Genomic DNA, 15,676 nt, shown 5'->3' with positions numbered 1-15,676 from the left:
GTGAGGCTGGCCTTGGACTCAACACTTCATGGTCATGCCCAAGCCAAAGAGGTTCCTGATCTACACAATTGGAGAAGAGTGCCAAGAAACACAGAGCATTCAGAGGAAAGCCTGGAATTTATGGAAATAAAGTCTGTGGGGACACTGCAGCAGCTTTGGTCACTCACCATGAGGAATTGTCATCTTCAGGGGATAAATGAGATGACACAGAACCTTATAGCGTTGTCTAGAAGGAGTAGGGCTTTATAGACCACTTCAAGTAGATAGAAAAAATTGATCAAATTCCCCTTAGCCTCTTTAGACATGAAATCTACTGAGTTTCTTGGTATATATGTGAAGCCAATTTGTAAACTATAAGGAGACAGGAAGAGATTTGGTCATTGGAAACCTTAAAAATTGAACTCCAAGGCTGGGCACAGTGGCTCATGCCTGTAATCCCAGCGCTTCAGGAGGCCAAAGAGGGTGGATCACCTGAGGTCTGGAGTTCGAGACCAGCACGGCCAACATGGTGAAACCCTGTCTCTACTAAAAATGCAGAAATTAATTGGGTGTGATGGCAGGCGCCTGTAATTCCAGCTACTTGGGAGGCTGAGGCAGGAGAATCGCTTGAAACTGGGAGGGGGAGTGGGGGGGACGGAGGTGGCAGTGAGCCAAGATTGTGCACTCCACCCTGGGCATCAAGAGTGACACTACATCTTCAAAAAAAAAAAAAAAAAAAAAAAAAAGGACTCCAGGGTTAAAAAGTCACCTCTACCTTTTGTTTCAGCATTCTTAAGAGACTGATAATACCTACCTTATCAATGGATGTACTTGTTGGAAGTCAATTGATAGAGAATATATAAATATACTCTGTAAACTATGAAGCATTTTATAAAACATAACTTCATATTGCACAGATATCCAGCTTTTTTTAATAAAACATGCAGAAAGAACTTATTTTGGTGTGTGATGAGTGGTAATAGCAGCTCTTAGTACTTCACTGTGATTTCTGTTCTAGCATATTTGCTCTTAAAACTGAAGAGTAAGGGGGAAAATAAAGATGAAAAATAAGCTTTGATATTTCCAAATGGAGCTTTTCAAAATGTCTCTGATGGACATGGTTAATATCAGAATGTCGAAATTGAATGTAGATGTATCAATGTGTTAAATAAAAGCCATTGTCCAGCTTAAGAATTATCTCTCACTAAAGTAGTGTCTAACTAGTAGCATTCATAATTACAATCTTTTTTACAGTATTTTTGTAAGAAAGTTGATCTCAAGAGTTACACACATAGCTTTAAGTATTTGTGTCTGCCTTGACAACAGAAATCAGTCAAGAAGGTGGCAGGTTTATTTTTCTATACGTGGGTAAATGTGATAAGATGGATGGTGCATTAAAAAATAAAGAGCAGGGCTTCTCCAAGCTGATTTACATATTGATTACTTAAATTACTACTTAATTTAGCGCCTGGTAATAAACTGTGCCTTGGAAATGTTTCCCAAGCATTTATTGGCTGCAGTAATTCTACCTACAGTGTATGCAGATCACAGCCTCATTAAATATTAATGTGCTCATGAAATGTTAATAGAATGTTAATGTGAAATACAAGGGAATGTGCTCTCTGGGAGCCGATGAAAACTACCTGTCTTCTGTCTTTTCTTTATATACTGTCTTCTGGCTCTGTTTCTTTTTTTCAGTTCATTTCTCCCATCATCAGGAGCTTCAGATTAGCTCTCTAATCTGGCTGTCTCAGAAAACATTTAGAAGGGAAATAAAATTCACTGATTAATGGAACTTAGTTGTTCTCCCCTCCTGCTTTCCAGAATGGGTTCTCTGAAAAGGAAAAGGGTGATTCAGGCTGAGTGAAGTGAAATTCTCTGTGCTTGGGCAGACTAAGTGCATATGTTTTGGGGAGGCCAGCCCACTGCCAAACTCACCTCAATGGGCTCTGACCTTCATGTCTATCTGGAATGTTCCTTCTCATATACCTTGACATAGCAAGATCTTTCCCATTGCTTGATTCTCAATAGTCCGAGAACCTTCCTTGATCACCTGGTTATCTAAACTCCCCTCCCCAAGTATTCCCTGTTACTCTCTGTCACTCAACAAGTTATTATTTTATTTTCATAGCACTTGCGATAAACTGTGTAACTACGTCTTTTGTTTTTGTGTCCTTCAATTAGAATGAATGCTCAATGAGGTCAGGCCCTTGTCTATTTTATGGAGCTCAGCCATCTTCCTGGTAAATAATAGGTGCTCAATTAATACTGTTGACTACATGAATAAAACACCTGTCCCTGCCACTGAAGAGTTCATAGTCTGTGGAGGTGACAGAATGAGTCACTGCACAGCAGCATTGTAGATGCTACTGAGAGATGGTCATTCAAAGTGCTGTAGCTATTAAGGAAGTCCCAGAAAACTCTTACTGGGGATGAGTTTTGGAGAGGCAGCTTTAGACATGGATAACATTTTATAACTTGAGAGTTTTGTTATTTTGTTTTGCTTTTGTTCCATCTGTGTGTAGAGTAATTTCCTTAGTTGACAGTGATAGGAACATCTCAAATTAGCTTAAGAAAAGAGGATAATTTATTAGATGGACAAAAGGATTTTCAGAGGAGGGATTGAGCAACCAAAGGAGAAAGACAGGGAAGTAGCTGTGCTATAGGAACAGGGGACCAGTAGGAACAGGTGGAACCAGTCTCAAACACTTCTAGGTCTCTCGCTGCCTCTCCTCTCTGTTTTACTTTGCATTTTAGTTTTATTTTCTTTTTTTTCTAAGGGCCAACATCCGGGTAACTCCTAAACTCCTAAGTCCACACCCCAGGGGCACCGTCAGCATAGTTGAGCCAGTTTTCTTCTCTTTTCTTTTCTTTTTTCTTTCCTTATCTTTTCTTTTCTTTCTTTCCTTCCTTCCTTCCTTTCTTTTCTTTCTTTCTTTCTTTTCTTTCTTTCTTTTTCTTCCTTTCTTCCTTTCTTTTCTTCCCTTCTTCCCTTCCCTTCTTTTTTTTTTTTTTTGTTGTTTTTTGTTTTGAGGTGGAGTCTCGCTCCGTCATTCAGGCTGTAGTGCAGTGGCACTACCTCAGCTCACTGCAACCTCCACTTCCTGGGTTCAGGTGATTCTCCTGCCTCAGCCTGCCCTCTACCTGCGATTAAAGGCACCTGCTACTACACCCAGATGCTTTTGTTATTTTTAGTAGAGACGGAGTTTCGCCATGTTGGTCAGGCTCGTCTCCAACTCCTGACCTCCAATGATCCACCCGCCTTGGCCTCCCACAGGGCTGGGATTACAGGCATGAATCACCATACCCGGCCCCAGTTTTTCTTAGTATGAAGTCTCAGGAAAGGACTCTGATTGGTCCATCATGTCACATTTTCCAGGCATGATTTATTCAACTGATGCCAGAGGGTGAAGAGCTTGTAAGAATATGGACTTCCTTGGAAAATACCCTATTGAGGTTTGAGATTGAAGTCACAGAAGGAGTTACTATTCCCAAGAAAAGAGGATAGAAATGGGAGGACGAGAGAGTTGTTTGGTCACTGAAATAAAAAAGTCTTTATTGTACTATTCCAAAACGCTCTCCACAGGCTCCTCTGTGTAAATGGGGAACCAACAAGCAAAATATCCTCTTACAGGGTTGAAGAGGGTTGTCAAAGATTTAGTGGGGGAAAATGAGACTTTTAGGTCCTATATACTTGGAGTACTATTTTGTCCTGGCCCCGGGAGTCTTCATTTGGGGATCTGAAGTGGATCTGTGTATTCACCTATTGGAATGAAGTTGATATTCTTAATGTTTTCTGCAATTGAATTGCCTTTCTAATCTGTTCCCTTTCCCATTACAGATTGTGCTTGAGAACAGTAGCCGAGAAGATAAGCATGAATGTCCCTTTGGCCGCAGTAGTATAGAGCTGACCAAGATGCTGTGTGAGATCTTGAAAGTGGGCGAGTTGCGTAAGTATACTTATTTCCCACATGGGTGTGAAGCCTGGCAGAGTCCCAGCTTCCAGGGTTGTGCCCCTACCTGTATGAAGAAATCCCAAGACGCCGACAGCTTCTTATGGTCATCACTGTGCATAGGTTGATTATTATTTGGCTCAGGTTTACAATACATACTTTTGCATGTCTGCTCTGGAAGTAAATGTGATTAAAACCTATGGGAATGGAGAAATTTACAGATATTGTGGCTGAGTTTCAAATATCATGTAAATGAGTACATATTAAAACAGGCTTGCTTCTGTTGAGGAAAAAAAAAACTATGGATTTCTTTTTTAAAATTCCAGTTTATAACCTACCAGTAGATCCTTTTCTTTCTTTCAAAGCAATTTTTCTCTATAAAGAAAAATTGAATACCTTAATGAAATTCTCTTGCTCCCAGTGTTTCTGTTGTTTGGAATACTTTCTCTAAGAAAGAAGAAATTATTAAAGAAAATAGGTAGCTGAAAATGAAAAATGTGGTCAGCAATATTTTTATTGCTCTTTTTCTTATATCACAAAATTTATGAGAGTACATACAGAAAAAGAAAGGATGAGAATTTTCTTGCCTTTCATTCATTGGCATAATTTGGCTTTAACCTATGAAGGTGGATATGATTTAACCTGTCCTCGTTATCATTGTTGACATTGAGTCTTCTTAAAGTGGTTTACTTCCATTCCATCCAACATTTAGAAGCCAACACACATATAAATCTTTCCTCACAGGCTTAATCACATGAGCACCAGAAAAGACTGTTTACAACAGAAAAATGTTGGGGTGTTTGGTATTACTGTGAAAATATAAATATTCAGTTGCTTGCTTGAGAGCTTAAAATAATGGCCTGAAATGATTAATGGGAGGAATCCGATGATTACATTGGACAAAGAGTTATGTTTTATTTACAGTGTAGAACTGATTACAGGTGCTGCTGAAATAAACTAGAAAATTTAATACTTAGTAAGGAAAAATACTAAGAAATTGAGCCTGCTTGGCCAAGTGGGAACCTTTATCATCTTCCAGTGAGGGCTCATGGGAGGAAGCAGCCGATGTTGACATGGACCATGAGCATTTTTGCATTGGACAGTAGCAATGTAACCTGAGAGATCTCTGCATTCATCTACTCTGGTTTATAGCTCACCCAATGTGAACATTTCTGTTTACGTGGATCCTTGACTTGAGTTATCCTTCTCCCTAATTATACTTAACTCGCTGAGATTTCAGTCTGCAGTATCACTTACTGTTTACTCAGCTTGAGGATGTAAGTCCTAAATCAAACAAATACTGCTGAATTTCTCCATCTGATAACTGTGACTGTTTCATGTTTATCTCAATTTCATGGGAGAAATTGGTGAAGGCTGCTGGCTGGAAAGCATGTCTGGACCATCTAGTTAATTTTCAGGAACTGGAGTGAGTAGTGGTGTTCTACCAGATGGGTATTTCTGTGTCCAAGGTACTGCTCTGCACTGCCCTTCATTGTCCCCTCCTTTCTGATGACACCCTTTAGCTGTTTATGCTCATCTTGATGGCAGCAGAAGGCACACTGTCTATGTGCCTTCACTCATGTTCTATGACATGCCATGCCCAGCTATCTGCTCTTCTCCTTTGCCCAAGGGACATATGTCTGTCCTGCTAAAAGTAAACAAAGAAGAGTGATCTGGTGTAGGAGGTGGAGACTGCTGGTAATAGAGGGGGACTGAGTTCAACTCTGCTACTTTAGGGCCTTGTGTCCCTGAGTGAATTACTCAGAAACCGCACTGTGCTCCTACACCTCCAGGTTCTCTCCAGAGCAGAATGTCTAGAAATGGATTGGTAGTATTTGGGGTGATGATTTGAGTAGTTGTGTTCATTTTCTGGCTGAAATTGCAGTGATCTCAGTGAGAGAAGCTCTTTGGGAACAGCTTGTATTCAGCCTGGGGGAAATAGCTTGGAAGAGATGGCTGAATTCCAGAGCAGGTGCAGGCAGGGTAAACATGACCCTGACGTGGGCTGGCCTTTGGGTCACTGGGTCCCCATCCAGTGGGCAGAGGGGACCTCAGCTGGCAAGAATCTGGGCAGGTAGTCCTCCTCAGGTGAGTGTTCATTTTGTACTTGGGGATGGGGTGGGGACAGAATAGGGGATAGGGCTTGACCTCTGGCAGGTGCAGAGTGGCACCCTGGCCTTTTGAGTATCTGGTGGTCAATCCAGGAATCAGGACAGAACTCTGTGGGCTGAAATAACAGAGTGGAGATGAAGGCTAACACCTCGCGGGTCCCTGGAAGTACCACAGATGCTCTTCCTGCACTGAAGACTGTTCCATCTCCCACCTTCTGGTGGAGAGAAGACTCCCGACATTCTGCCACGACTCACTCAGGCCTGGTTTCTGCATCGAGACTGGGCTTGGACACCTGAGGCCTGGCATTGTCAAAGCAGTCTCTCTTCACCTAAGATGACAAACACATTTATTAATTTGTTCAATGAAATCTATCCAGTACTTAAAACATGCCACAGACTATGAGGGACACTGCAGGTACAAAGGAACCAGATGTGGTCCTTGTCCCTGAGGGAGTTCAGAAAACTTCCTACACACTTCAGAAAGTGGGAGAATGAGGTGGGACTGATATTTTTTCCTATGAGTTTTTGTCATTATGTTTTTTAACACATGCCCATCATCTGTCCTGAAGCATAATTTCCCCAATGTTGTAATAGTTGTAAGTTTAAGTTTTTAGTTTGACTTGTTGCTTGCCATCATCTGCAAAGCCCATTCTGGAAATTTGTCAAGGCTTACAAAAAACACTCATGTTTCTGAAGCCTACATGCCAAAATGAGTTGTTTTCTGCTCATAAAATATTAAAAGAATGTTACATTCTGATTGAATGCTAGACATCAAATGATAAAACACCCTGTGGTAAGAGCAAAATTGCTTTTTAATTGATTGCTTTTTGCCCATTGCCATATTAAATAAGTTACTAATATGCAGAGCTAATCTGAATACACCCTTATGTTGAAAGAAATGCCTATTTTGCTTCTGAGGAAAATTAGATTTACACACAAATCTGTCTTCACTTGGCTTATATATGTCTGTTTTTCTCCATTCCTAAGTTCATGGTTCTGAGCACTTCTCAGGTTTGTGTTAATAATTAATCTTGAAGACTATGGTCACTTTTGTTCTATAAAGAAGTGCTAAGACCACAGAAATACTCAATTAAAACTCTAACTGGTGGAGAGAAAGGATGTTTACAAAAGCAGAAAGATCCAATTTTCTAGAAAGCGTTTCTCTTTTGATTTTAATTTTTGTTCTCTTGAGGAAACCCACTTCTGAAATAACAATTATATTTTGGTGTCTAAAGCAAACATATTAATGTTCAATTAATTACTAATACCAAATATTTATGTACCATTTTCTAAGGTTGCTTTAAAAAAAAAACAGCACTATTTCCTGCTTCCTAATTATTGACATTGCAAGAAGCAAATGTTACCTCTAATAGCATGGTCCAAAATAATGGCTATTTACATTCTCAGAGCACTTTGTCAAGGTTATTCAGTTGAAGTCTGTAACACTCTCAGGAGTTAATCAAGAGCAATGGCATCTATGTTTATTAGTGAAGGGAAGACCTACTTACTTGCATAATGTCTGAGTTTACTGAGCTCAAACTGGAATTTAGGAAGCCAAAAAAAAAAAAAAAAGAGAGAGAGAGACAGTGTAGAAAGCGACAAGAAAGTAGAGTGATTGCCTTTGGGCATCTGAATGACCTATCTTGGTCACTGGCTTTATGCCTAGGGCATGTTTCTTCTCTGTTCTGAGCCTCTGGTTCCTTGTTTATGAGATAAAGATAGTACATGCTGTGCACAGTTGGTTGGAGCCTTAAGTGAGATAATGGATGTTGTCCTTGTTAGAAGATGGGTAATTTTGGGGCCGGATGTGGTGGCTCAGACCTGTAATCTCAGCACTTTGGGAGGCCGAGGTGGGTGGATCATGAGGTCAGGAGATCAAGACCGTCCTGGCTAACATGGTGAAACCCGTCTCTACTAAAAATACAAAATTAGCCAGGTGTGGTGGCGAGTGACTGTAGTCCCAGCTACTTGGGAGGCTGAGGCAGGAGAATGGCGTGAACCCAGGAGGCGGAGCTTGCAGTGAGCTGAGATTGCGCCACCGCACTCCAGCCTGGGTGACAGAGTGAGACTCCATCTCCAAAAAAAAAAAGAAGAAGAAGAGAGCAAACTGAAAGTTCGGTGAGGCGAGGAGGGTGCTCTGGCATAAGCGACAGCTGGATCTAGGGCCTGGAACAGTGTCCCTTGTTTCTTTATCTTCTATATATTGGTTAAATTTTTCTTTTTAACCTGCTTTTTTCATGAGGCTCTTTTGTGAGCAAGACATATTTTCTCTTAGTTTCAATTTCAGAAATTACAAAGAAGAATACTTAGGGACCTGGACGTGGTCACATATCCCCATAGCCTGGCTTGGATAATTGGCAGCCCCAGTCAGAAGAACAGGATTGAAGATTGCGAGATGATATGGTTTGGCTGTGTCCCCACCCAAATCTCATCTTGAATTGCAGCTCCCGTAATTCCCACATTTTATGGGAGGGACCCAGTGGGAGATAATTGAATCATAGGGATGGTTTCCCCTGTACTGTTCTCATGGTAGTGAATAAGTCTCATGAGATCTGATGGTTTTATAAGGGGAAACCCCTTTTGCTCCATTCTCATTCTCTCTTGCCTGCTGCCATGTAAGACTTGACTTTTGCCTTCCACCATGATTGTGATGCCTCCCCAGCCACGGGGCATTGTGAGTCCATTAAACCTCTTTTTCTTTATAAATTACCCAGTCTTGGGTATGTCTTTAGCAGCAGCATGAAAACAGACTATTTCAAGAAAGGAGCAAGTCTTCAAAAGAAGAGGTATATTTGTGTGTGCAGGGTCAGTGAGAGTGGAGGGGGCAGGGAGTGGTACCCTTACAGAAGACAGGAGGCACGGCACAGATAAATACACATGTGCTTATTATCAATGTGAAGTCATTAAGAAGATGCCCAGCTTCTAGCTGTGGAAAAAGAAATGGTAGCTATTTTTTGTTGTTGTTATTAAAGCACTTGTCCTGAAAGAAATAATTGTTGGTTGGGCATGGTGGCTCGCGCCTGTAATCCCAGCACTTTCAGAGGCTGGGGTGGGTGGATCACCTGAGGTCAGGAGTTCAAGACCAGCCTGGCCAACACGGTGAAACCCTGTCTCTACTAAAAATACAAAATTAGCCAGGCATGGTGGCACATGCCTGTATTCCCAGCTGCTCAGGAAGCTGAGGCAGGAGAATCATTGGAACCCGGGAGGCGGAGGGTGCAGTGAGCCGAGATTGCCCTATTTTACTCCAGCCTGCGTGAAAAGAATGAAACTCTGCCTCAAAAAAGTAAAAATATAAATAAATGAATAAATTGTTGATGAGTGGCTGGAATACTTGATTTCTGGTACAAATGGGCCAGTTATTCTCTTTTGAATAGGTAGAACCTTACCCAATTATATTCTGATGTCAGATAGAGCTAAGATATTTTATTTTCCTCACTCATTCATTTATTTACTTAATAACTAGGGTTCCTCTATGAGTCAGGATCAGGTTCACTGCGGACATGGATTTAGAACCCATTCTCCATCCTCAGGCAGCTCACGCTAACTGGGGGGTCCTTTACATAAATAAATGATTATAAAACATTTTTCCATTTGTAACATTACATTTGAGTCACGTTCACGTCTCTGGGAGGCAATATTTGGTTCCTTCGGTTTGTGAAGAACTGGGTAGGGCTGTGGAAAGGAGAGTCTTGGAAGACGTGATAGAGAAGAAGCGATACCAGCGTGTGGGGTTAACAAAGACAAAGAGGTATCAGGCAGGCATGACTGTGTGGATGGTGGGAGGCGGCTGTTGAAAATTCTAGGTAGCGAGAATTGGTGAGCTAGAAGATCTGGAGCTTCGAGGAATTCTAGTTCTGTGTAGTTAATGCAGAGGGTTTGAGGGAGGAAGCAAAGGGCAGAGGTGCTAGCAGAAGAAGCAGCTGTCCGATCACAAGTTATTTGCCATGCAGAGAGTTTTGACTTTACCTTACAGGTAGTGGAAACCAATAGAAGGATTTTAATAATGAAAAGAAATGTCCCAGTTATGGACATAACACACTAGAATTAGATTATATTTTCTGGGTGTGACATAACTTGTGAGCATGATGGTGTACAGGCTCACCCCAGCCCTGGTCTAATAATGCAGCAGTTAGGACAATTTCAGCTACAGATAGTAGAAATCCCAACTCAAAATGTCCTGCTAGGAACATGTATTGCATAAGTCCAGAGTTGTATAGATCCTAGAGCTGGTTAGCATACCTGTTTGGCGGTGTCATTAGGGACCCAAGTTATTTTCATCTTTCTCTCCTGTGTCTGGTAGCAAGATGATGGCTACCTTCACATATTCAGAGGAACAAGAGGCCATCTCTTCCGGTGGATCTCTTCTAGATGTGTAGAAGTGTTTTTGAAAGACTTTCAGCACACTTTCTCTCATATTTTCTTGGCTGACACTGTGGCCTCTGACTGTGCCTCACCCAGCCATGGACAGGGAATGAGACTGTCCAGAGGTTGGATTAGTCATTACCCATTACCCATTAGTATAAGATACTTCTCCTGAGAATGTTATGTGACCACAGGATGTTAGATATCTAAAGAAAACTGGAGTTCTGTTAAGATGGGAGAAATAATTACCTGAAACCCTTAGTTCTGTCTCTTTACAGTCTTTTCTGCAGTGTCCTTACTGGTGCAGAAAACTATAACAAATTGAAGCCAGATTATAGCCCTCTGTCATTTTGTCTGTACTGAGAACTGGGGAAATGCACTAGTGTCTTTTGTAATGTAGCAGTATCAAAGGTTGCAGAAAAATGGAAATTGAGGTTTGATTATAATGCCTTTCTTCTTTCATCACTAAGATGCTAGGGCTCCACTACATTACTGTTGTTTTAGCAAATGGGTATTTCCACTTCCTCAGTTACACTTTTGTGTAGGAGCTATTCTCAGGTGTATTTTGAAGGGCAGAATAGACATACATTTGTGATTGAAGCCTTGAAACAGTTTTGCCAAATTCACCTGTTTAACCATTTATAATTAGATTACAATTTAATAACTACTTCTCTGGTTTTTTTTTTTTTTTTAAAAAAACAAAACAAAACAAAACAGAAAGAAACCTACATCACACACTATGAAAACATTCACCATTTCCTTACTTTGTCTTTCCATGGCAATATTTATTATAACACACCAGTGGTGCCGAGCAGAGCACCTTGTATAATTCATCACCCAGACACCTCTGCTTTAGCAAGTAAAAATAACACAGATGAGCAACCTGAAGGACTGTTTGGAGTGCAGCAGCAATTAGAATAGACACTTGACTCTGGGACATTGGTGTTTTCGTACCTTGAGAAGTACCATCCATCACTTTCATTCTTGGGCAAAACATTCTAGCTAAAGAAAACTCAAGAAAATTAGCTTTTAACAATTAAATCTCTTAAGGACCTTTTTTTTCCTTCCCAATACGAGCTTGTACTCTTGCTCTATGCAAAGTGGAATGCTCTCAGATCTTGATTCTGCCCTGAATTTTCACATTGTACTGTTATATTCTATTTCAACCTTAAGTTGAAAGTAAAACAAAACAATTGTTCTAAAGCCTAACTGTGATGTTAGGAAGTTGCAGATACTTTTGGTCCAAATTAAAATAATCATAGGAGAGAGCATAAAAGTCATTTGTAGGTGATTGTTTTAAATAATTATAAAACTAATAGTGGGATTTATAATAGCATTCTCGAAGGCAGGAGAACCTCATATTAGATTGTTGCATTCAGAATCAGAAACCCTTGTGATAGGGATAGTTGATATGAGGGCTTTTGCCATGATGGTTAATCTTCATCTTGCCCCTTAAGTATCCCCATCTGTAACTTGGGGATATCATCGTCATCAATCATCATCAATCATCATTGTCATCATCATCAGTCATCGTCATCATTCTCTTCTGAGAATCAGGTGAGGCAATGTAAATTACAGTGCTTTGTTAACTGCAAAATGCCCTATTTATGGAAGAAATAAATTATCTTGAATATGCACAAGCTTAGAGATACCAAGATGCATCTTGCAGCAAAGCCAACTGTTTCTGTGCGTGATCTGAAATTCTGTGGTGCTTTGTTTTTGTTTCAGAAGGCAGTACTTGAAGATACTTTTGAAATTGCAGTAAAATGTTCATCCCCATAGGAAATGGTTGCAGAGAGCAACTAAACTTGGCAGTTTAAAAGGAGACTATACCAAGCACATCTCAATTATAAATGGATGAAAACAATATTTATCCTAGGCTTTTTAAGGACTTCCTCCTTTTTACATTATTTCTGAAAAGATACATAGCTGGCCCCAGTCAGCATCCATTCCTGTTGTCTCTTAGAGGTCATGCCTAAGAGGTGAGCTTGGTAGATTTGCCCACGCTGGTAATGAGAGATGCAGATCTGTTGAAAGGCACAGGCTCCCATTGTCTTCTTACGCCTTAGAGAAACACTTCTGGTTCATCTCAAGTGTCAGGTTTGGGTGACCATTCTGATTCCTCACCTCACCCTCACTGTGGGAGGCCATTACAGCATCCTCAGAACTCCTGTAGCACTTTCTCTGTGTCTCTTTGTTATGCTTTCTACTGTTTATTAATACATACTCTTTTCTTTTTCTTTCATTCCTGGCCTCACTTCCCCTAAAAATTGGGGCAGTTTATAGGAAACCTTGAAGATAATAAAAAATAATGATACGTGGTAAAAACCAGGGCAAATAAAAAGTAAAATGGAAAAATGGATGATGAATGTTAGCAAAGTACGTGTTACAAAAGCCTTTGCATTTGCTGGCAGTGGACACTGAATTTAGTTCAAATATTCATTTGTCTCAGGGAAGCAAGAGGAGCTTGAAAATATGAAACAGGTCAGTGCTCCATATCACATGAATAAGCTCAATGTAAAAACCCAGATGCTAATTTCAATTTAAACCCAATAATGTTAAAATAGTATTTCATAATATTTAATACATTCATTAAAGATGATGGACTAGGACACATTCTTATCATTAAAGAAAAATCTGCCAGAAAGTGACAAGCTAGCATCATTCTTAAAATGAAGATACCAAAACAGCTTTCCCATAAAAAACTGAGACTAAACTGGGATGCTATATGATGCTCATATTATTCACCATTACTATTTTTCCTTGATCTGGAAAACTTACAAACACATTAGAGGTAGAGTTCATCAATAGAAACAAATATTTTAAACTATAGGTAGTAAGATTTTCTATCCCTGAAGAAGCAAAGGATAAGCTAATGTGGTTTAGCTAGATAGTGAATAAACAAAACTTAGTAGATGTTCCATATGTCAGCAATAATTAATTACAAAATGGAAAAAAAAAAGATTATTTAACAGTAGCAATGAAAATGTAAACTACTCTGGAATAATCCCAATGGAAAACATCTTAGAAACTTAGGTGAAGAAAACTATATAAGACTTTACCAAAATATACAATAGACATTTCAAATAAATAGAGAAGCAAAATGTTTTCTTCCTGGTAAGAAAACAATGTGAAAAAGATGCAAGTTCCTCTACATTAGTGGACAGGCTCATATCGCATTCCACAGTACCACTGGGAATTAGGGTGAAACCTTCACAGAATGACTCTAGACTTCATTTGAAAGAATACGGATATGAGAATTGGTAAGGGAGAATTGATAAAGAATAGCAATAGAAAAATAATGTAAATAAAAATATATTTTTTAAACTTTTTTTTTTTTTTGCAAGAAAGTTCAAAGAATTCCTTTTTTTTTTTTTTTTTTTTTTTTTTTTTTTTTGAGACAGGGTCTCACTCTGTTGCCCAGGCTAGAGTGCAGTGGTGTGATCTTGGCTCACTGCAACCTCCACCTCCTGGGTTCAAGTGATTCTCTTGCCTCAGCCTCCCGAGTACCTGGGATTACAGGAATGCACCACCACACTGGGCTAATTTTTGAATTTTTGGTAGAGATGGGTTTTCGCCATGCTGGTGAGGCTGGTCTCAAACTCCTGACCTCAAGTGAGCCGCCTGCCTCAGCTTCCCAAAGTGCTGGGATTACAGGCATGAGCCACTGCACCTGGCCCAAATAACTCATTCTTTTTTCACCCAGGTTCATCTATGGTTATGTTAACATTTTGCCACATACGTTTTATCATTCATCCTCTTTCTCTCTCCCTCTCGTCACACACACACACACACAGTCATGAATTGTTACAAAAATGTTTCTTTTAGCCAAAAAAAAAATTGTTTTAAAAAATATAACCTGAAGAAAATTTCAAAATAGAACTATTTTAAATCAGTTCTAACTCCAGCCTCTTGTCTCTGAAAGAGCAAAAGGTGCTGGAGCCCTGCCGGGCAGGAGGCTTGCCCGGGAAGGCTGTGGAGGATGAAGGGACTCCGCTGCCACAGAGTGAGGCTCCATCTGGAAGTGGTGTCCGGAGTCTGGCTGAGCACCTCTGCTTGCCCTTAGAGATCTGAGAGAGACTCACTGCTGCCGAGTTCTCCCCAAAGCAGATCAACGGTGTTGCTGTCAGGGACCTTTCTTGAATGAAACTTACGTCCACCTTCCCTTCTAGTCTTTTCCAATGCTGGTAGATGTCGTTTTCCTAAAATGCCAGTGCTTATATACATGAGGAAGTTTAAATTCAGGATGCAAGCATCTTATAGCAGGAGAAACATCATAAAACAAAATCACAAATGTAACAGGATTCCAATCAATGGCGGAGGCAGTTTGCAGGATGACACCATCAAGTCTCATCAGTAAAATGAGTATCACAGTAACTAGTCTCATTCCAAAGGTGTAAAGTGCAAAAACCATCTTTCCCTGGTTCCAGAGATGCCAATCTCTTCTAAATTTCAAGCTTGGACCCATGGGTTATGTTTTTTTCCAGAGTAGTAATCACTGTCATCAGCATTTATACCCTCCAAAGTCCTCATAAGTTGTAAAAGTAGAATATTAGTATGGATGGCAGCATGAAATTGGAGGGAAAGTATAAGCAGAATGCTAGAAGTTTCTAATAGATAGTAAAATAAACTAACATCACTAAAAGAAAGTAAAACCACAGAAATCAGGATGTCAAACTGCACTGAAAAGGTAACGAAATGCTAACTGTAAAGTTTTCAAAACCAAAATATACATGAGTGAAACAAACAAATGGAGAAAAAAAAAAAAAAAAAAAAACACAGAAGCATACCCAGAGCTAAAGTCTTTAACACACTTTTCACAGACACTGTGGCTTCCCACAGTGTCAGTTTTTCCCTCAGGGAGTCTGCAGTGGTTAGGGGAGCAGCTGAGGACAGAAAGTTCTAGAATGCTTTTATTTCTCATCCTTCACCTGGGGCCTTTGGTTGTAAAGATTTACCTGGTGGTTGGAGTAGATTAGAAGGTCAGTGCTAATCAGGTCTCCCAACCTTGGGCACTTGAACTTCAATCAAAAACCACTTGCTGATTTTGGCTGGGCACAATAGCTCGTGCCTGTAATCCAACCACTTTGGGAGGCTGAGGCGGGCAGATCACATGAGGTCAGGAGTTTGAAACCAGCCTGGCCAACATACTGAAACCCCCGTCTCTACTAAAATACAAAAATTAACCAGGTATGCTTTTGGGAGCTTGTAACCCCAACTACTTGGGAGGCTGAGGCTGGAGAATCGCCTGAACTTGTGAGGCAGAGG

At 40.3% G+C, this 15,676-nt stretch overlaps 1 protein-coding gene across 9 annotated transcripts in view; it reads left to right on the top strand.

Moving 5' to 3' along the window:
• Positions 1-15,676, top strand: part of ELMO1 (engulfment and cell motility 1) — a 578,919-nt gene that overhangs the window by 335,435 nt on the left and 227,808 nt on the right. For all 9 annotated transcript variants that reach the window (XM_050783309.1, XM_050783305.1, XM_050783301.1 and 6 more), the window contains one exon: positions 3,821-3,929. In XM_050783309.1, coding sequence (XP_050639266.1) covers positions 3,821-3,929 — 109 coding nt within the window. The remainder of the gene's footprint in view (positions 1-3,820; positions 3,930-15,676) is intronic.

Source organism: Macaca thibetana, chromosome 3 (assembly GCF_024542745.1).
Source record: "Macaca thibetana thibetana isolate TM-01 chromosome 3, ASM2454274v1, whole genome shotgun sequence".
Lineage (NCBI taxonomy): Eukaryota > Metazoa > Chordata > Mammalia > Primates > Cercopithecidae > Macaca > Macaca thibetana.
This window is presented reverse-complemented; position numbering and strand designations above follow the sequence as displayed.